Source organism: Vidua chalybeata, chromosome Z, assembly GCF_026979565.1.
Source record: "Vidua chalybeata isolate OUT-0048 chromosome Z, bVidCha1 merged haplotype, whole genome shotgun sequence".
NCBI lineage: Eukaryota > Metazoa > Chordata > Aves > Passeriformes > Viduidae > Vidua > Vidua chalybeata.
Window position 1 is genome coordinate 47,511,548 of NC_071570.1, and position 22,610 is coordinate 47,534,157.

Sequence of the window (22,610 nt, forward strand, 5' to 3'; positions counted from 1 at the left end):
GAGCATTCCCATCACCAGACTAAAGAGTCCTGGCTCTCAGCTTCTCATGAGACACACTTCAGACCCTGCAACATCATGGTGGGCCTGTGATGGATTTACTAGAGGAGCTCTGTCACAATCAAGCAATAGCCTGTTTCAGGTACAGTGCAGTGCCCTCCTGAAGTTTTTTCTTTCATAACTATTTTAATACTTGTTTTTTATCCAGAAACAGCCAGACTTGACTGCACAAAAAAACACATTAGGAAATTTGAAGTAATTTCTCCACTATGTTAATTGTTGTGGTGGTTGCTGTAAATACACTTAAGAGTGAGAATTTTATCTCTGAGTAAGAGTTGTTTGTTATCCTTGTAAATGGAGTCACACGGCATTTTTGATTGGGCAGTCACTGACTGCACTGAGTGCATGAATGTAATTACTGGTTGCTAACTGACATAGAAATTGCTGATGAGGATCTTGCAAGTGCGGAGATTGTTTTCTTGAGGGCACAAAACAGAGGGAATTGTATTATGCCAGTATTCTGTTAGGTTACAGAAGACTGCCAGTATCTGACAGTATTTGTATTCATTCTAGCTCATGCAAACTTGTCAAAGAAACTAGAATTAAAGCATGGAAAGTCAAGACTCATATGATTCTGTTCCTACAGGGACAAAGAGAAGAGTGTAAGTCGAAGTTTTGCTCTGCATCACAACACTAAGGATAAAATGACAGAACCAGCAAACTTTTTAAAAATAAATTTAATTTTATCTATTAGAAATATCCCCAATAAGTCCACTTTTCCACAAAGGCTTAGATTTTAAACAGAGTTCACATTTTTCTAAATTAATAAACAGCTAAATAATTTCAATATTAGATTCAGATTCTGTTTAACTGAATAAGAAAGCAAGTCAATGTCAGGTAATCAGGAAGGAATAAAAATGTTTTTATACTGTCAGTTAATTTCTAGATCACTGATATGAGTATAGAACTTAAGAGCCAAACTAAGTGATCAGCACATGATCTTCAATGGTTCTACAGATGCCACCAGTATTGTAATGACTTTTGCACTGTATTTTAAGGTAAGTCAAGCCAACTGCCATACAAAACAGTTATTAAATGCTATTTACTTTATATGGGTGTGTCCAGTTTCCTGATACACAGAAAAATTCAGCACTGTAAACAAGTCTTCTAATACAATCCACAGAAAAAAAATTGTTCATTTTATGGTTCACAATTTGAAATGCATGATTACTATAGTTTCATTGTGCTCAGGAGAAGCAGGTTTGTACCTGGACCTTTTTGCTTAATTGTTTTTGATTAGGATGCCATTTTCCGGATCATGTAGTTTAGAATGCCTCCGTTGTGGAAGTAAGTAAGCTCCACATCAGTGTCAAATCTCATGATGACATTAAAGGTTTTCCCAGTGTCCAGCTGTTAGGGTCAAAGAAAGTCATTCAAGCAGCAGAACCTTGCACATGTTATTTGACATCATAGTAAAATAAACTACTAGGAGAGTTTTGCTATCTTGAAAATGTGATAGAAAGCTAAAGGCATCAATACTTCTATGCACACTAGACTACAAGAAGCTGCTTGAGAGGAAAGTGGTTTAAAACAAACCATAACAAACACAGTATGGAGTCTCTTTGCATTTGCTGTTTCATTTATAACTGAGAAATTAATAGTGGACTTTTGAGTCCTTTTTTGTCCAAAATTTGTCCTATTTTGGTCCAAAATTCAGGATGGCTTTCTGTTAATTAAAACAGTTTGAGCATCCTGCTTTTATATCCTGTCACAGTAAATCGTAGAATGGTTTGGGCTGGAAGGGACATTAAGGATCACCTAGTTTGAACCCCCACTGCCATGAGCAAGGAACATTCCACTAGAGAAGGTTGCCCAAAGCCTTTTCCAACCTGACCTTGAACCCTTCCAGGGAGAAGGAATCCATAGTTTGTCTGGGCAGTAGTTCCAGTGCCTCATCTCAAATTATTCCTTGTATCTAACCTAATTCTACCCTCCTTCAGTTTAACCCCTATTAGAATAACTGTTTTAATCTCCTTCACCATCTCAATTCTTCTCCCTATTTTAAGCAAATCTTACTGCCATATGACACAGCATATGTTTTGAAGAGACAATTAATTTTGACTAAAATTATAGTGATTCAGAAAATTCAGCTCTTAGGTGTCTCATACCTTAATCTGGACATTCATCTGTGGTTTAAGTTTTTCAGGAATGATAATCGTGTAACGCTCCCGTCCAGTGAGTCCTAAAGTTCCTGCATCCTCTCCAGGTAAATACTGCAGAGGAATCACTCCCATTCCTACTAGGTTGCTTCGATGAATTCTCTCGTAGCTTTCAGCAAGCACAGCCTTGACACCCTAAGAAATGCACAACAGGTTGAGTTATTTCATAGTTCAAAACAGTCTTTCTGTACTCACAAGAAGAAAATTTGGTTTTTTGTGGTCCCCTCCATTTCATTTACCAGCTACTGGTAGAGTCAGCAAGTCTGTCTGACAGCAAACTGTCCAGGATGACTTGACTGTACATTAACTTTCACACGTCTTTAAAAGAAGCCTGACTCAAAAAAGTAACACATTTTCTCAGCAATCCTGCATCTACTTTAACATGTCTTATGCAGAGCACCACTAGTAATTTCCATTAGTCTTCCTAATTCAGTGTTGCCCTCCTATAAGCACCAGCATGCAGTTTAATTAATTTTGAAAATTTTACATGTTAATACATTTAACACAAAAACTCATTGATAGAAGAAAACTGCAAAAACCTAGATGAACTTAAACACCAACTCTCTTGCACATTTTTCTAGTAATGCAAGAAAGCTTCAATCAAAGTTCTTACTGTAAACAGTGTAAGAATGGACAGACAAAGAAAGAGACAGTTATTTCACTGTATGTGGATCTGTATTTGGCTCCCATGGTGAAATCATGCTAAATTTAATTTTCACTGATACTCTTCTCTTACACTTTCTAGTGTACACTTTCTAGTTTCCTTACTAAGTGAGCTTAAGGGTGCTGCTGAAAGCAGACCTATAGTTTATGGGGTTACTGAAAGTGGAAGAAATTGGCCTTTCTAGTGTGGCCTTGTGGACTTCTAGATGAAGATCAGTCAAGCCTTCCAGTTGGAACAAGATCTATTAATATTAAATAGCTTTTGCAACTCTACTGTGTCTCTTGGAAGCAGCTGAGATTTCAAAATATCTCTTGCTACCAAAAGTGAGAATGAGCTACCCAGGATTTGGTCATAAGCTAGTCTTACTGACAAATAAATGCACTGTTAATACTGTCCTCCTAGATTACTGAAGCCACTCACCAAGAGGAATGGTCCTTTAGCAGCCCAGTCTCTGGAACTTCCTGCACCATATTCCTTCCCAGCCAGCACAATCAGAGGATGACCAGCCTGCTTGTATCTTTCTGCAGCATCAAACACGTCCAGCTGGAATAAAAATACCAAATGCTTCGTAAACCTTTTGCAAGTGGAATCACAGTTCCAGGGAAAGGAGGAAAAAGTGTTCCCACATAAACAACTGAAGCCCACAACGTCCACCAAGTAGCACTTCAAGGATATTGACCATACAGTACTTTGTGGCTTCTAGTCTGATCTCACTCCCAATGCAAATCTCCATCTTCCACTGATGCTTTTACAGTAGTTACACTCTCCACTGATATGCCTGAAAGCACCACATTGCATAGGTACATGTGACTGCTTACCTGAGTCAGCTCCTGCCCCCTCAATTAGCTTTACGTAAAAGGTACTGAAGTAAATGACCTAAGCTGGTAAGAAGGAAAGCCAGCACTAATCCACTCTGTTGACAGTGAGCCACAGTTTACAGCAGCATGTGTACTTACAATTTCCCCAGAAGGGAAATGGATTGTCTGAGGTCCTTGTTTATCAATAAACTTGTTGACCAAGCGAATGTTTGCAAATGTCCCTCTGGCCATGACAGCATCATTCCCTCTGCGGGAGCCATAAGAATTGAACTCTCGAGGAGTCAAGCTATTAAGGGAAAAGAAGAAACTGTGTTGTTTTTAGACTAAAAGCACTCTGCTCTAAAAAAAGTAATAAACTGGTGTTTCTGAGGTAGGTATGTGTGTAGTTCCCACCCTGGCAGTAGCATCCAATTAGCCAATACTTCTCCTTTGAGATGTTTTGAAGGAAAAATGATTTACAAATAGCAACAGTTTGGTCAGAAAAAGCAGCTTTCATAATATTCTCAACTCTTGCCCTAGAAATCCTAGTATCCTTGGGGTTGAACCCCAAGTACTACACTGACAGACTGGACATGGAAAAAGATGAACATTTTACAAGACTCCAATCACAACAGATTTTCCAGTTATTACTGCTGCACTGAAACCTAAACTTCTAGATGTTCTGTAGTGCCTAAGAGCCAAGATATGTGAAATAGTTCTATGTGCTAGAAGAAATTAATATAAACCCCATTTTTGGCACTAAAGAAAATGGTCATTTTGCTTTGATAGGGAGACAAATCTTGATTCCCTTATTTATGAATAAATGTACAGGCTAGTTTTTCAGTAAGTCATCTTCTTCCCCTATTTCCATAAAAAGGTCTTTAACTCTAAAGGGATAACAGATGTACACATTCTAGTCTACTTCTTACATTTAGTGAGAGCTGCTGAAGTAGCAGAAAGAGAAATGCATTTCTTTCTCATTTTATATATTGTCCAGGCAGTTGTCAGGGTATACAAGTGTATGTGAACAGACAGAAGGTATGTGTGCCTGTAACATGGCATAACACTTATGGTTTGTTTTCTCTTCCCAATGTATGACAAGAACAATAAGCAGTGCTTACCCTCTACTGGTCAAATAACGGGCTGCAGGACTATTTCTTGCTATGTTACCAGCTGGAGATATGTGGTCAGTTGTCACAGAATCCCCAAAACTCAACAGGACATAAGCGTCTTCTATTGTTTTCGGGGTCTGAAGAGCCAAAGTCTAAGCCATCATAAATACAAACAAAACAATTAATGTATGAAAAATAATACCTTTATCTTTCTCAAAAAAGTGCAAATTGCAAAATAAAGGCTCCCTTTTTATACAGGTTAGGAGAAAGAAAAAATCCAACCCTATTAAAAATCTTTATGTTCTTGAACATACGATGCCCTGGCTGTCTGCCAGAAGCTCATGCATGAAGAAAGTAGAACAGACAATAAAAACCAGCCAAGGCTTCCTGTGATACATGAATGAAAATCGAGAATTCCTAGACATGTGCATGCATGAAAGACTCCACTTACTTTCAAATGGCACTGAATTAGCAATTCAAACACTGAACTATTTGGTGCAACATGCAAGCAGGCAAAACAGTGCATTTAATTTCCTGTTGTTTTTCTTCACTTGCTTTGTGACCATTTAGAAGGATTTCAACTTAAAAGGAAAAGGAGACTTTTCAAGAACCCTGAAGTGAAAGGAAATTCTTACTATTTTGAGATTCACTCACATCTTTGTATTAAAATGAACACAATAGTACAATTCTAACATTTAATTGTGTTCATTTAAGAACACTTAAGAACCAAGTGTAACATCTAAGAACTAAGGCCTCAATAGGCTTTTATGAATCCTCTCAGGTCCCTTGAAGTGGCTTTCCTTCTCCTTCAATATGAATTAAGATCACTGCACACTTTGGCCTGATTCAAAGGGAAAGCATGTACGTACCAGACCATCAAAGAAAGGAGGAGACTTGATATAAGTAGACTTGGGATTCCAAGTATACAGCTTATCTGAAGGAGCATCTAAGGCATTCCAAGCTTTATTTACTATCTGAAAAACATAAAAATCCTTTCATTGATTTCTAAGTTTTCAGAAGCAACATAATTACTTCAGAATCCAGGTAAAATTACAAATTAGACTTTAGCAAAAGCCTTAAGTATTTCTTAGAGCACTTTGGAAAATGCACATAACTATCTACATTACTTTTGGGTGTGTTTTTTACATTATTCTATCTATTAAAAGACTTAGGAAAATCCTAATTTCATTACAAAAGAAGAGACATTCATCCTATTTTTTGAGAATAACCTGTATTATGTACACAGGTAACACTTTATAATTGTCTACTATATTTTTAAGTAATCTTAAGAAGCTTCCCTAACATAAAAACCATAAGAATATTTTGTTTCAAAACTCGAGAAGGATCTGCAGGAAGACATTACCAAGTACAAGTCTTTCTTCTGGTATCAATCCTATTAGTTAATGCAAAGGTATATTATGTCAGCTGAAAAAAATCAAACATCTGTGAAGCTGGAATATTCCACCTTCTAGTATCAGCTCGGGATGGTTGTCGAAAACACACTATCTACATGTTACATTAAAAATATCGTAAGGAACAATTTTCAAAACATGACTGTGTGAAAGAATGAATTAATTATCCAGAAGATTTAAAAAAAAAAAAAACTCATCTGAATATCTATCACAACAAGAGCAAAACCTAGAGATGAAAAAAATTAATTTCATTATCTTTAGAATAGCATAGTACATCAATCAAACTACTGCCAAGAGGATTCATTCACCTCTATTTTTTCGTAGACCTCCTTGAACATCCCAGGAATAACAAATTGACGCTCAACAGCCTGAATCTCATTTCTTGTTGGCCAGATATCTTTCAGGAAAATCTTCTTCCCTGAAGCATTTATTCCTGTATAAAATGGTATTGTCAATTTTGTTGCATAATTTTTTCATTAAGAAGAAAGAAAAGTTTACCACTGTGTTCTCTGGCTATGTGTTCCTTGTAACACTCACAAGACACACTTTCTTTCACTTGCAAGGGTCTGACAGAAAACTGAGTCACAAACTTGGTAATACCTGTACATAACCCTTCCTTTGTGACTTCCAATGGCCTTCCAGAATAATTTATAGAATCATTTATGCTGGAGCGGATCTTTGAAGGTCCTTGAAGGTCTTTGAAAATCTACTAACTCAAGTTGGCTCTTGAAAGACTATCAACCAGATATAGCCAAAAATATGACCAAAAATATGGAATTAGGGGGAAGCCAAGTGTGAGCATTATTCTTACTCCATTATCTCTGACTCTTAACATAAATTTCATAATTTGTTTCCCAGCGGTATTTAGTACTTTAAAGCACTTCTCTAGGCCAAATGTTTCTGAAGTGCTTAATTCCAAACTGTTTAGTTCATAAGCCGTGAAAAGAAACATCCCAACACTGTCTTACCTAAAGGCTCTTTCTCAAAGTCAATCCGGATGGTCCCTGCAATTGCATAGGCTATCACCAGCGGCGGGGAGGCCAGGTAATTAGCACGGGTGTTGGGATGGACACGCCCTTCAAAATTCCTATTGCCAGACAACACACCCACTGCCACAAGGTCTCCCTGTAAGATGGAGTTTGAGACAAAGATAGGTCAGGTGCTTGCAGAATCCACACACACAGCAAGTCTGCAGACCCTCACTGCACTGCAACAGTGACCAGTCACAGAACTGTCTCCTGAACAATCCCAAAACACTTCTTACAGAAAAGAATATAGACTGAATTTACTTTGTACAGAGCTGAAGAGTGAACACACAGTATAAAAACAGCCCAGAACAGCACACAGCAGAGAACAGCTTACATAAATGAGCTGCACAGGAAAAACTGCATACCTGTGTAATGGCCTCAACAACAGACTCTGGTAGGGGTCCACTATTGCCAATACATGTCATACAGCCATAACCCACCACATCAAACCTATACAAAGTATAAAAATAATTGTGAACAAAAAGCTACCTTGGAGCAAGACATTTAACCACTCAGCAGATGGCAATTGTTACTTTCAGGAGAAATACTGTTTTAACAAATGAAATGCTGTGGAGAACAGCATTTTTAAAATGCTCTATTTTTACCACTGCAGTGACTGTCCATGCACACAGCATGGGAAATGTGTTACCTAGCAAGAGGAACAGCAATGTAGTGTCATTTATACTGTTTCAAAACAATTAGTCTTGAAAATAACCCATTGTCCTGCTTAAGAACATAAGTCTTCAAGAAATTACAGCAGGCCTTCATCATTGGTACAAAGCTAGCCAGCACAACAGCAATGTGTTCACTCATGCAGGATCATATCATAAGGTACCTGCGATATCTTTTAAGCTGTACAGAGAAATAGTTATTCTATTGCATCACTTATTGACAAAGCTTTTAGTTAAGCAGCCATAGGACAACAGTAAGAGAAGCACTCCTACCCTAGTTGAGAAAGGTAACGCATAACTCCACTCTCCCTCAGGTAGTAAGTGACAACCCCGCTTCCTGGGGACAGGCTAGTTTTAATGTACGGCTTCACTGTCAAACCAGCTTCAACAGCTTTCTTAGCAAGCAATCCTGAAAAATACAGAGGATAGTTGCAGATTTTCCTGGAAGTGAGACTGTTTGGTGGATAAGCATGTTAAGAGAAATACCATTAAATAACTGGGAACAGAAAAGGCACTAACAACGAAATGGTACAGCAAGCCAACAGCACTAATTCTGTGACAACCAGCTAGAGGACAAGTGCTCTGTTGAACTGTACATCCAGCCTGCAATTTCTGTTCCACTAGAAAATTGACGGAAGTTGCATTCCATGAGATGCACTCATAAGATGCATAGTGCACAGGACATATAGCAGTAGTTTGAAACAACTGCTCATATCCTGGATTTTTTTATCTTGGTTACTTAATTGGGAACACTGTATGTTTATTTACTTTCATTTGAAATCTCATCTTAAAAGCCAAACTATTGTGTTTCTTGTGGGTATCTCAGAGGTTCTCAACACTGCTGTTTACCAACAGTTATCAGAGACTGACCTAATTACTTTTTCCTTCCTTGTCACGGTCAAAACATAAATGCTGCTGTACAGAAAGGCAGCAAAGGTGAGAGTAGCCACTAAATTTGAGCACATACACCAAAATCCTTAGGACTACATTCTTGAGGGTGCTGTGCATTACACAGTAGTGAATGCACTCAAAGTGCATTCAGTATCCCTATTGCTTCAGAGAAGGTTAAAAATGAATGTCATTAGTCTGAGAGCCAAAACTAGAGAAAACTATTCTCACCAGGCACAACTGAGGGATACATCCACCTAGAACTGAGGGAATAGACAAGGCAAACAGAGTCTGCCTGGAGAAAACTTACTTCTTGATCCTTGGAAGAAAAAAATACAGATATATTTCTGTGATAATGCAGAATGGGCCTGAGGAAAGAGGTATGCTGTTAAAGGCAAGTGGACTGGTTCACCTTGTTCAATTTTGAACTCAATTCAATTCCTCTCAAAGTGGTAAGAAAACGAGCAGGTCTCTCTCTGCTTCTCCTTTGCCCCACGTCTTAGTTTATGATGGACTTCGAACCTGTTGCTAGAGTTTAAAAGACCTTTGGCCTGGGAGGTGGTGAGCTGCTGATAGATATGTAAAGTATGCAAAGATAGATGCTAGTCTAAAAACAAGTGATAAATATCACATCAAAAAGCCAAACACAAAGTGATTGTTGACAGAGAATGTTGACAGCCCAAAAGCTTCCTAGCACCACACAGGAACAAGAAGAAATTATATTACTTTAACCAGGAAGTAATCTGCTCTGGTGAAGGGCCTTTGTACTGCCCAGTGCACATCCCTTCTGACCTTTGTAGGAATAAAATCTGCACCACATGAACAGTCTGACAGACTAGTAAGCCTCTGTGCAGCAATTATCATACAGTGACAGATACCATCTATGTGTATGTTTGCGGAGAAGAGAAAGAAATATGCAAACATGTAGCCAAGCACCTGGGAAATTGGGCCAAACTTGTCCAGTATAGACTGAACCCTTTGAGCTGACATTCGTCATTCCTACTTTGTTGCCAGAAGCACACATTAGGAATGACAAATTTTCTGCCTGGACTAATCATATTAAAAATGAACAATCTCCTGACCTGAAATTTTATACAACCAAGTCAGACTGTTCTGTAGTGGCTTCCTTTGGATGCAGTTAAGATATAAATGAAAAGGCTCTGAAAGCTGGCAATCCCTGAGAATACAATTTGCTTCCTCAACTCACACCTATCATGCCTCCGGACTCTTGTAATAACTTTAGAGGACAACCTCTAGCTAAATGTGTGTTTTTCACTCTGCTGACAGATCAGAGCACCTTCAGACTTGCACCAAAAGACCATTCTTCACTGTTCCTCTTCTGGCTCTGACTTTCAACAGCCTCTTCTTATCTCTATGTATCAGCTTCTGTGCATTTGAAAAAGTGCCAAAAGTGTTGCTTAATTAAGTTCCAGCTTGCCTTGTAGAAAAGACAGTGCAGGAAGAATACATTTTTGTCAACCTACATTTCTAGCTACCACTTCCACAAGTCCTTTGCTAGTCTTAGAAACTAAGCTCAGTTTTAACACTCCAAATGACAAAACCAGCACTGTACACCTTGAATTACATCAGTGTTGCTGTTGTCTTTAGGACACACATTCAGAGCCATAGAGAAACTACTGCACATTAAGCAAATCAGCTTACCTGCACCCAACATAACTGAGGGATTACTGGTGTTTGTACAGCTTGTAATGGCAGCAATCACCACTGAGCCGTGAGCAAGCTCGAAGTAATGGCCCTCAAAATTAAATTTGACTACGCTGTTGTGTCGGTCTGGTGCAATTTGGAATCCCTTGAATCCTTGCTGTAGGAGGAGAAAGTAAGAATCAAAAGGACTGGTTAACATAAACATTTTAACTGAACATTAGTATGGGCTGTTTTTTCACCAGTAAGAAGCAACTGTTAGTCACATCCATGCTTGTGCTTTTAGGTCTGATGGTGAAGGCTTGCATCTCTGGTCAACCAAAATGATGGATAATTTTTTTTTTCCTGGAGTTTCTCCTCTTCTCTGTTTACTGGTAAAACAGGCAGTCTTTGCAGCAAAACATATTTGTATTGTCTTCCTGCATGGATATATCCTTCTTTGGATTTCTCAGATGCTTTTTACTCCTGGATGTTACAGATTCCTGATCACACACAATCTTAGCACACAATCTAGTCCTGAGGTTTTAGCATAAAATTTTTAAGCCAGGATTATCAAACAGCTTGAATATATACCAGGAGCTGATTTGAGAGGCAAAGGTCTGATAGTCGAAAAAAAACAAAGAGCAAGTAGGCACTGTTCATGCCATGAAAAATTACATTTAGAGAACTGAAAGCGTAAGATCACCTAATGGAGTTTGGAAAATGTAACAAACCAAGTATTATTGGGAACTGTTGTAGTTTAGGTTTCTTTTACATCACTGGAGTTCTGTAATGCCTTTAACAAGGATGGTTACTGTATCAGGTATTCAAACTGATTTAGAAAACTTAAGTATCCAGGAATGTTCATTCAAATATAAATCTAGCTCCTCTTTCAATGACCACTTTTGACAGGATGATGCGGAATGCAGTAATTGTTTTCTGTCTTTACCACCAGCATCAAAGACTCACATACAGTTCTGTTCTGCTGAACAGATTCAATACTTAGTGCAAAATTACATTGTGGATTTAGGGCATAAGCTACTTGGAATGCTTGGAGAGCTGAAGAGCTGGGTAGTTATCTCAGAACTCAGTGCAGTAGGTATGTTGTCCCATCTATTAACAACCCCCCATCGTGGCAGAGTTCAGAAATCTCTAGTCTATGTCAAAACCCTGTGAGACCTAAGATCAGAAGGAAATACTACTCCAACAGGACATGAACACTTTCATGAAACAGAAGCAACATCACAATTTTAAACTACCTGTTGCTTCTGTCACCTTTGAAATGGCAGTCAAATATCCTTATTTATTTTTCAGTAGGCAAACAAACAACACACAACCCCAGAACATAGTTCCTGAACACCAGACAGCTTTTAGAAGTATGAATTAGTTTGTTTGCCCAAATGTTCCTAGTACCTACCTTAGCTCCCAGACAAGTCTCAAAGTCCTTCTTCATATCTGACACAGCAACTTTGTCCTGAGGTCTCTTTGGTCCACTGCAGCAAGGCACAACAGTATGGAGATCCAACTCAACAACCTGTTTAAGTAAGATAAACAGAGAGTGGTTGGGCACTGCCTGAAAAGTTGAAGCCAGGTAAGCCACAGGTATGCTTACCTCTGCTGTTGAATCAATGCTGTGTCTGCACATCTTTATTTGCAGAATTTATTGAAGACTAACGAGAATGGGAAAATCAGAAGAAAAGGAACATTTCTAATTTTAGACGCTGCCAGCTCACAGGTACTATCAGTACACAGTACTATCAAAAGTACTAAAGTTACTGAAAAACCCAATGTAACTAAAGCATCTAAGCATTATAGATTATTTTTTAATTTGTCTTTTCACATGTTAGAAGCAGGTTAAAAAATGATGTGAAGAAATACTGGTACTGTATAAAACAAAGCAGACTATTGTTCTGGTATTATTTATCTATTCCTCACCCATTTTCCAACTTTGTTTTCACAATGTGCTACATCCTTCCAAATCTACAAAAATTGTTGAATAATCATGCAGACCCAAACACAAGTTACAAGATAAGATTTTACACTGGGGAAAACCAGGAATATTCTTGAGTTTCCTGGACACAGAGTAAGATCTGAATGTTCTTGCACAGAAAATTACTTGTGTGCTCTGTGGTTACCCACACAGGGCTTCTAAGGGTCCTGATTCACACAGTAAAATAACTGGCTGAACAGAAAAAAAAAAACTGCAAACCGGGCTTACACACACAACATCCACATTATCTCCATAGCTACACTTCAGAGTATCCTTCAGTCCGGAAGGACTTCTCAAAGCTCCATCGAACAAACTGAAGAATCTGCACCAGCTAGAGGTCATTTGAGAGCCAGTCTATACCTACATCCAAGTTTTCACACCTGAAGAGCCAGCTGACTCATTCCACTGAGCCTTAAAATAAGACAGCTGTGCAGACCAAAGCAAAGAACAAGGAATCCCTTGACTATTTCATAGTTTATGTGAAAAACAGACAATCATAACAATAGAACAGGACAGGGCACAAAGCAAGGAGCCAGAAAACAGAGTAGTTGCTAACCTGTGTGAAGTCTGGATCCTGAGAAGAGTTCTTGAAATCTCTTAGTATTCCCACAGCCTCAAGATACCTTTTTGTGCGCATAACCTTCTCTTTTTCGCGGCCTAAAATGAAAGCCAGATACAGCAAAACCAAAATGGAAGGGAAACAGAGGAACCACCATCTGACAGAACAAAAAAAGTGCATAACAGACATGCTGTCAATAGCACTACAAGACCCTTTCAAGACTAATATTAGAGATCTGCTAAAAACAAACCAATTGAGCAAACTTAGTGGCTTTTGCAAAACAAAATTTCAGCTTCCTATTTCTGTCACCTGGGCAATCTAGGTTCAGATTTTTGGCAGGCTGCCAAAATTCCAACACTCAGCTCTTCCTAAACATGCATCCAAAGTGCAAAAACTAGTCTTAGTAAGTAAATACCAATAAAAAAATGAACTGAAGCTCAAAACTTCACTTGATTCAATCCCACTACTAATGTCATATAGACCTGGCATCCTTTCAATCACCCCTTCTTATATGTGGTCTCTTCTTATACTCACCAGTTTGTATCAGGTACCCAATGCTAATATCATCCACTGGAAAATAGGCAGCTGTTGCTCCATACTCTGGACACATATTGGCAATGGTGGCTCGGTCAGCAATTGACAACTGGGCAACACCAGGACCAAAAAACTCCACAAATTTACCCACAACTCCAACTTGGCGAAGATGCTGTTATAAAAATACAGTCCCTGTGTCATTGTTATGTGTCAAATGACATGAGCATGTCTCTTATGAAGTCCAGCCTTTGATTCAGAGAAATCTCTTGTGAAGTTTTCTACAGCTATTTGAAACCAGGAAGCTTTTGCTAAACTAAATCATGAAGATGAGGACAGAGAGATGTAAAGTTTCAATAATAAGGTACAACATAGGACTGTATTTCTTCTAAAACTTGCTCTTCCTTTCATTTAAACTAGACTGTCTTACAATTGCATTTTTCTCAACATGATGTTCTAAGAGGAAGACAACTGTGTGGGGAGCCTTCACACAGTAAACCCAGGAAGATGGAAAAATAGGGAGAACCAACTGCACAAGTACATGAATCAAACTGAACACACATAAAATTTGAATAAAATGATGAAAAAATGTTGGCTTTCCCCATTTGAAGGTCTCTCTGTAGACAGCACTCCATGATGAACTTCTCTACCAGATTTCTGACTTCCAACAACACTGATGCTGACCCAGTAATACTCTTAATTCAGTGACAATGTACAGAGTCAGGAAACATATTATAAATATATTGCAAGAGTCAAACACCTGCACATGGAAGAAATAAGACTGCAATGCTTACTGTCTGGTTTCCAGATTTTATATTGTCTTATTTTAAGTAGTGACCTCAAAAAACAAGTCATCATGGTTTTTTTGAGACAGAGGAAAAAGCACTGTTGCTCCAAAACATTACTGAATTCCAAAATATCCCAACATATATTTTGTGTGGCTTCTGGGAGACAGATTTGCCTAGAAAATTTTCCTTAATGAGCTGAATCCAATCCACAGACAGTGATAAAGCTTTTTAAAAATTAAAAATTACTACCTGGAAGCATACATAGGGCTCTTAAACATTCTGTACAATGGCTCTGTCCTACAGAATGTGTTTATCTCTCAGCAATAATGGAAAAATATCAAATCCTGGTAATTTACCTTGGTAATGGTGAGCACAATGTCAGTGGATGTTATCAGTGGCTGAGGGTTTCCTACCAGCTTATAGCCAACCACCTCAGGAAGCACCATGCTGATCGGCTGTCCCAACATCACTGCTTCTGCTTCAATGCCACCCACACCTGCACACAACAGGAGGATACAATGTGACTATTCAGAAAGATACTAACATGTCAGAGACAAACTCGTGAAGTCAATTGCCTGATGAGAACTCTATTTAAGGTGTGAAAGCGTAGAGAAAGCAGACAGTCTGTGTCTTCTGTTAAGAGGCATTCCTCATCTTGCTGCTGTTCCTGCAAGGTTGGGGTTTTAATTTCATTTTGTTTCATATTTTCTTCTTGTTCCTAAGCCACTAGATGGGATATTAGGCGAATCTAAGCAACTTACTCTAAGGATGCTTGGCTTTTACAATAACAGATGTAAAAGTTTTATTTAATATCTTAAACATGTAACACAACAAACCAAGAACCACTGACATGGCACTGAACATGTGCTGTGAGTGAAACATATGCAGACCATGACTGTTGGTCACCAAACAAAAAATTAGAAATTATTTTGAAAGAAAAAAAATATTACTAAAGAATGCTAACATAAAAGGTACTTGTTAAGACAGAAATATCTTCCCTTATGTCCACTATGTTCCAACAGGGTTTGGGAATGCGTAGGTGGGAACCGTTGCATAAGCACACCTTCACTATCAGAATTCCAGCTAGAACTTAATATTGCTAATTTATTAAGGTAACACATCAAGATGTCATAGTCATATGCAATCTAACAAAGCCATTACATTTATCATCTAGCAACTTAGCATTAAGCAGCCAAACCATTAAGCAGTTTTATAACTTTCTGCCTGTAGAAAGTCACTCGTATATTTATATTTTTCTCTGAAATCTCCTACCTTTTGTTTAGCTTAATGAATACTAAGCTAGAAAAAACTGCCTGAAATAACTGCTTATGAATGCCAAATCACTATTCCAATTCTTTTTCCCACTTAATCTAAGAATGGTTCTGAAAATAATTTCTAATTTCTTCTATTCAAAGTGATATACCTGTGTTAATTTAGAAGATAATGCTGTGACAGATCCAATCATGTGGCTCCTTTCACTGGGTGTTGAATCATTTTTAAATATTCAAGTAAGTCAAAATAACTGACTGACTACCACTGACAGTCACGAATCAAATTCAACTTCACCAGCCTTAGAAAAAAAACCTCTTGGATCCAAGAGTGTGCATTTTGAGCACATACGCTATAGACTGTGTCCAGCCATACTTTTCATATTCTGGAGAAAAACTGAGGCTAAGAGTCACACTTTTCCAAACAGCTTTTAGTGCTACAACTTCATTTAAATGATGACTCCATGCATATGCAACAACCAAATACAGAATAACAGATGTGTCTAATCCCAAAGATGTCATGCTTTAGATACATTGAACTTGTTTACCTTGGTATTCTAAGCCAGGAACTCTTTCACCCTTGATTCAGAAAGTCTCACTCAATCAGTACTGCTGCAGTACAATAGGTGGGTTATTAAAATCAGAAAGTCCTACCATATGTGGTGCTCAGAACTTCACAAGCACATTCATGAACAACTAACAAATACTCTTTAAAAACACAGTGTGTTCCATATTTGTACAACAGCTGTTTCAATAGTGGTCCTATCACCATATCACAGGAAAATATAGGCTCAGCTGAAGTCTTCGCTACTGTATGGGATGGCTACAAACACTTCCACTCCATAGTTACTTATTCATTCAATAATTCAAGCACTTCAGTTCACCACTAGAAGGAAAAATAAATTATTTATATCTATTCCTGTAACAAATATTGTGCAGAGTACTGGTATTAGAACATCACAGCTCTGTTTTGCATAATGTCCTTTCCAACATATTTAAGTCACTCAGATTTAATTTTCAGCACCTTCCATCTAATAGATTTGTATTTGCAGTACTTTTTAGATAATCCAACACTTTTAAAGTAGCGAAGTGACACAAGAAAAATTGGATGGTGAGTGATACTTCAATTCCCTTTTTTAATTTAATATTTTCCTCATCTACTTCCTTGTGATTTAAATGCAGAATAAAAAAATAAAAAATATAAAAAAACCCTAACAAAGCCAACAACATGTGTAACAGAAAACATCTGAGGCAGTTATCAGAAAGGGGAGCTTAATTACAAAGTCTTATATAACTGTAAGAGACTTTATCAGGTTACTTGCATTTGGGATTAGGCTGTGTAACTGCCTAGCTGGCACAGAGATCACTTTTCTTCACAGCAGCCCATACAAAGCCATGTTTTAGATTTGTGACCAAACCACACCAGAGTTTAAGCTATTGCTAAGCAGTCCTTACGCAGCATCAATGCTTTTTGTTTCTTACCCTATCCCTCAGCAAGTAAGCTGGGGTGGAAAAAACACCATGAGAGGTACAGCCACGACAGCTGAGGAGAGCTGAACAATGAGATATTCCACGCCATAAAACATAAGGCTGATCACCAATTAGGGAGGTGGGCTTTCCAAAGTAGCCACTGCCCAGGGACTGGGTGGGCTTTGGTGTGCTGATTGGAGGTGGTGACTGACTGTCCTTGCACCATTTCTTTAATTTCCTTTCCTGACACTCACCCCTCTTCACTTAAACTTTGTCTCTACCCATCAGTTTAATCTTGCATTTGGACTAACAGTTCTTTTCCCGCATTGTGCCAGCAGGAGGAGGAAGGAAGTGTTTGGGTGGGGGTGATCTACCAACCAGGATCAACTCACCAGAGCCCAAAACACAGCTAGCTCCCTGAGACAAAAGACTACTCACAATACACTGCTGTACATACCCCAGCCAAGCACTCCCAAGCCATCTATCATAGTGGTGTGTGAGTCAGTGCCAACCACGCTGTCTGGATAGTAGTAGCCATCCTGATCCATCACCACTCTTGCCAAGTACTCCAGGTTCACTTGGTGAATGATCCCAGAGCCCGGTGGAATAATCCTCAAGTTTTTAAAAGCTTGAGAGCCCCACTGAAACAAAAGGAATTAGAGTAAAAATTTTTCAACATGAGCACTGGAAAAACTTTCATTTACTGCACTTTTCTTCATGCAAGTAAGATTATTTTTGTCAGTACCTTTAAGAATTCAAATCTTTCTTTGTTCCTTTCAAATTCCAGGTCCTGATTTTTTTGCAAGCTGTCTGACCTGCAAGTGAAAATAATCAGCTGTCAGAACCAAAATTATCACATGAATTTTATATCTTGTCAAAGGTTGAAAGAAAGAAGATTTATTAGTTAATGTGCATGATGATCCATTGCACCATTTTAATATCACTACAGGCAACCAATGGAAATTATTTAAGAAATCTTAAGAGATAATACCCGAAATCTGCTTCAAATGTGAATTACTAATTTGCATTTGCAGGCCTAAATGTTGTAGCCTGAGAAAAGCAACACTGCCTGTTAGCGAAATGTGACTTTTCCAACACCTAAATCAGAAGGCAGTAAAGGAAACTGGAACACAATTGTCCTGCAACTTCATTTAAAGAGGTTGTTACTATGACAGAGTGCTGTCTGAAGCCTCTGTGTTTCAAAGCAGTGTTAAATTTCTCAATCAGCTGCCTAGCTTAGGCATGCAGAGTTTGAAAGAACTGAAGCATAAATCTGTCCAATGTTCTCTATATGAGAGAAAAATCTTTATTTTCTTGCATATGTTAACGAGCCTAATAGCAATAAAATAAGGCTGCAACAAAAACTGCATACCAAAAAACTTCAGGAAGATGGAAGGAAACCATCATAAAATATGTGATTGCAGGATCTGTTTAGAAGATTAGTTCAGTATGCCCATATTTATGTACCTTGGAGGATAGAAGGACCTGTATACAGAGGTCATTTATTTCACTGTAGGTCTAGTGAGTGACTCCTATCGAGTCTTTGTATCTTTGTCTCAGCATGCTGAGGACTGAACAGCCTTATATTTCTTTCCAGAACTCATAGGGGCCATAGTAAGCAATGTCTCATGCTCTTCTGCTTGGAGGCACTGAAGCAGAAAACAGTTCCTCAGAACTGAGCCTAGAGTAGATCACCTCTATTCTTAGAGAAGTGAGGAAGAAAGGAAATATTCTCATTTGTTCTTTCTAAAAACCCTTACAGTGTCAAAAAAGTGCATGTGGGAAAAAATGCCATTTCTGAGCGATTAATAATAATGCAGCATTATTAAATAGAATAAACACAGGCCTGGAATGAGTCTATTTCTATTAATAATTTAGTACAGGCTTTTGCTGCTGAGAGATGCACCACAGATAGAGAAAATTCTCCCCCCAACTCACCACAGCTGATACAACAGTCTAATTTTAAAATTTCTTAATGTCCGGAATGTTTTTGTACAAATGCTAACAGTATCACCGGTAGAACTACCTTGATGACCAGTAACTGGATTCAGTTTACTTACTACCATTAAGAAGTAAAGAGTCATTTTTTTATTCTTACTGCCTGTTAAAATCAACCTGGATGGAGTGATCTATCACGAGATCAGCAGGACAGATAGGATTTATTTTTTCTGGGTCCCCACCAAGTTTCTTCACAGCATCACGCATTGCAGCGAAGTCAACCACAGCAGGCACCCCACTACAACAGAAACAAAATGGGCATGGTGAAACAATTTGAAAAAGAGAAAAAAACAACCCCAAAAAAACCAATTCTGAGATACAGAACGAACAGCTACTGTCACATACAAAGCAAACTGCACTCCTCCATTTTCAATGCAACCAAATAATGAGTAGCAACCAGAACTTCAGGCATTTCAACACTTGACTTATCTACGAGATCACACACTTTTCTTTTAACACAGCTTCTGATGCTTCTCTGCACACACATTCTCAGTTTTCTACTGATGGATGTTCTATCATAATATCTTCAAGCAGCTTGGAAAACCCTTACATACTTATCTGATTTTGCTGGCTGCTAAAAGAAAAGGATTTCTCTGACGTGCTCATAAGGATCTGGCATCAATGAACAACCCACTGAAAAAAACTACATTTCTGTAAGAGTATCCCAAAGCAGTAAGGGCTTATGTTTTTAACTCTGACCATAAGGACACTATTAAATTTTCTTAAAATATCAGAAACCATGCAACAACAGCAGTAAAAGACTTTTTAGTTCCTACTGAATTTTACCTTGAAAATCCTGAATAATTACCAAAAAATGAACAGGAAAAAGGATCCACATTATCTAACCTAAACAGAATTAATTGATATTGTTCAGCAGTTTGACATCCCAGGATAAGCTTTTTATAAGAAAAATAGGAAATTCTGTGTTATGCTACCTCGGGGATTTTGAGAGAGGGGGGTAGGAGGAAAACAGCAGAAGAATTATTTTGCCAACTTATGAATGTTGTACAATTAATATGGAACAGACAAAATATCCTTCTACCATCTTAGAACAACTCAAGATAAATATAGAATAATCCTAACTAGGAAGTTAGAGAATTCTAAACCAGGACAACCTGAATGTAATTGTTGCAAAGCTTTTGGAAAGTTGCCAAAGCTGCCTTTTTCAAAAAGGTCCTCAGAGGCCTGTCCAAGAGCTCATTTTCCAGGAATGCAGTTGCTCTGCAGACTTATAGGCACATTTTATAGGCACAAACTCAGCAGGAGTAGGGGGCAAGAAAGAAGAGCAGTAAGAGAAGGAACAATGTTTGCTTGAAAGTTCAGCTTCCTCTCTGCTCCAGTTTTCCAAAACATTAACAACAGCTAATAGGTGAAAAATAGCTAGGAAATCAGCACTTCTTTCATTTGAATTTTGCCATTTTTTTCTAATGTCTTTAAGCTGAGCTGTACTAGGTCTCTAGCACTTTAAAAACCTCTGTGAAAATGCAAAACAGAGGTTATGACAGCTAAGACACTCTACGGTTGAGGAAGAATATCAACTGGCAGCATAGTTGCACTGGGCTTACTGTGGATGTACTAAAATATTTTATAAAGACAGAGAACAAAGATACAAAGAACAGTGAGTAGACTTGCAAGTCAAATACTATATTAGAACAGTTAGATGCTATTGTTCCACCTGAAAATTGACTTTCCACGTTGAACAGGGACTATTATATGATTATTACTGACACACCTGAGGACTCACTGCAATAACATTTTTTAGAGTCCATTAGGTAGGAATCTCAATTTGTGTTTCTGGGAAAAACAATGTCATGGTTTGACATGGAAGTGAATTTTTTTTTCAGGAAGTTGGGTCAAACCAATCAGTGGTCAGGTTTGGATATTGGCACCTGGAGTGACCACTGAAAGTATGGACACGCCTCTGAGAACACAGGGGGTTAAAAGCAAGAACTCCCAGGAGAACTGTCTCTTTGGTTCCGGTCGTCAGAGAGTGCAGACTCTCCCCTGCTCAGCCATGGGCTGGGTGGGGGAGGGGAAGCCACGCGGCTTTGTCCAGGTAGGCTGAGGGGGCTGAAGGTCTGGAACCGAGCCAGCTCCTGCAGACGGAAGGGTGGAGAGAAGCAGAGATGCCTTTGTCCCCCCCCTCAGAGAGAAAGAGACAGAGAGCCTGATGGCACCTGGAAATTTGCCGGCAGAGGAGAAGGAGGGGGGATGATGCCCATTGTGGGAGTTGAGAATGCTGGGCAGAGATTTCAGCTGTCCAGGGAGTCTGAACTTTTAACCCTTTCCTGGGAAATGAGGGCTTTGTAAAATATTACTCCTCCTCAATTTGTAGTGGAAGAGAGACAGTCCAGGACCTGAGATGTTAGAAGAAGAAGTTTTAGGTGGGAGGAGATGATGGAGTAGCTTTTGGCTGGACTTCTCTTGTTAGCCATAGACTGAACCAAATTCTCCTGCAACAGAGACTGCATTTTTAGGGGGATGCAATGGTGAGCCAAGAGACCTGCTTCAGCAGCTGAGAGTGACAGGAGTGGAGTGAACAGAGAAAAGTTGAGGAGGATGTGGTGATGCCCTCTGTCTTCAGAGAAGAAGAAGAGAAGATCTCTGTTCTTGGACCCTCGGCCCCAGGGGAGGAAGAAAATGGGGGGGACTGTTGTCCCAAAAAGGAAAAGCTGTTGGACCCTCGGCCCCAGGGGGATGCAATGGTGGGGACTGTGGTCCCAAAATGAGAAACTGAACTGTTGTTTTTCTTTGGTCCTTTGCAAAGCATCCTTGAAAAGAAACCCTATGAGCAGTCTGTCCATGCACGGTGGTAAGAGCACTGTGACATGGAAAGGAGAGTGTCACACTGGCAGATTTTCTCTGGGCGGTTGCAATGTGTGACATGGAAACACAGGAGGTGGCAACTGTGTTTCTTGGGTGGGGGGGGTGTCTATGGTGCAAGAGAGACTTCTCTCTCCCTTGATAGACTGAGTATTGATTATGTGAAGGGTGGTAATTTGATCAGGAATCCCGGGTGATGTTTCATGGTTGTTGTTTTGGAAATTGGGAGGAGGAGGGGTGTTTTAGAAGGTCTTCACCCTGGATTTAGTGTGTGTGTCTTCTGTAGTAGTAGTAGTTTAATAAAGTTTTTTTTTTCCTTTGTTATTAAGCTTGGGCCTGCTCTGCTCTGTTCCTGATAACATCTCACAGCATTTATTTGGGAACGTGCATTTTCATGGGGGCGCTGGCATTGCGCCAGTGTCAAACCATGACAATAATATGCTCATTTTTTCAACAGCAGAGAAGTCTTAAAAAATATATTTATAATAACACTGATTTAGAAGAGGAAGAAATTATATTAGTTATAAATGAGAACTGAAATAGCTAGAAAATTGAAAGCAAGAGCCCCAGGGGAACAAAAACAAACCAAAAAAACAACCAAAAAAAAGCGAGGAAAAAAAAAGAAAGAGAGAGAACAGACAATACCACCCCTTCAAAGAATAACTTCTAAGCACCAAACTTCCTCAATTGTATGTAATTTATCAATCCCATTTTCTTCCCCTGTTTTGAAGTTTTCTGAATATATTTACTTCGC

At 38.8% G+C, this 22,610-nt stretch overlaps 1 protein-coding gene across 2 annotated transcripts in view; it reads right to left on the bottom strand.

Moving 5' to 3' along the window:
• Window positions 1-716: 716 nt before the first annotated feature.
• Window positions 717-22,610, bottom strand: part of ACO1 (aconitase 1) — a 35,768-nt gene continuing 13,874 nt past the window's right edge. For both annotated transcript variants that reach the window (XM_053968939.1, XM_053968940.1), the window contains exons 4-21: window positions 19,134-19,271; window positions 17,781-17,850; window positions 17,493-17,676; window positions 14,654-14,793; window positions 13,513-13,684; window positions 12,976-13,076; window positions 11,847-11,963; window positions 10,451-10,610; window positions 8,174-8,309; window positions 7,595-7,679; window positions 7,170-7,326; window positions 6,510-6,634; window positions 5,659-5,763; window positions 4,799-4,941; window positions 3,837-3,984; window positions 3,301-3,423; window positions 2,166-2,351; window positions 717-1,407 (exon numbers count right to left, since the gene is read on the bottom strand). In XM_053968939.1, coding sequence (XP_053824914.1) covers window positions 1,294-1,407; window positions 2,166-2,351; window positions 3,301-3,423; window positions 3,837-3,984; window positions 4,799-4,941; window positions 5,659-5,763; window positions 6,510-6,634; window positions 7,170-7,326; window positions 7,595-7,679; window positions 8,174-8,309; window positions 10,451-10,610; window positions 11,847-11,963; window positions 12,976-13,076; window positions 13,513-13,684; window positions 14,654-14,793; window positions 17,493-17,676; window positions 17,781-17,850; window positions 19,134-19,271 — 2,404 coding nt within the window. In that variant the 3' untranslated portion in view covers window positions 717-1,293. The remainder of the gene's footprint in view (window positions 1,408-2,165; window positions 2,352-3,300; window positions 3,424-3,836; window positions 3,985-4,798; window positions 4,942-5,658; window positions 5,764-6,509; window positions 6,635-7,169; window positions 7,327-7,594; window positions 7,680-8,173; window positions 8,310-10,450; window positions 10,611-11,846; window positions 11,964-12,975; window positions 13,077-13,512; window positions 13,685-14,653; window positions 14,794-17,492; window positions 17,677-17,780; window positions 17,851-19,133; window positions 19,272-22,610) is intronic.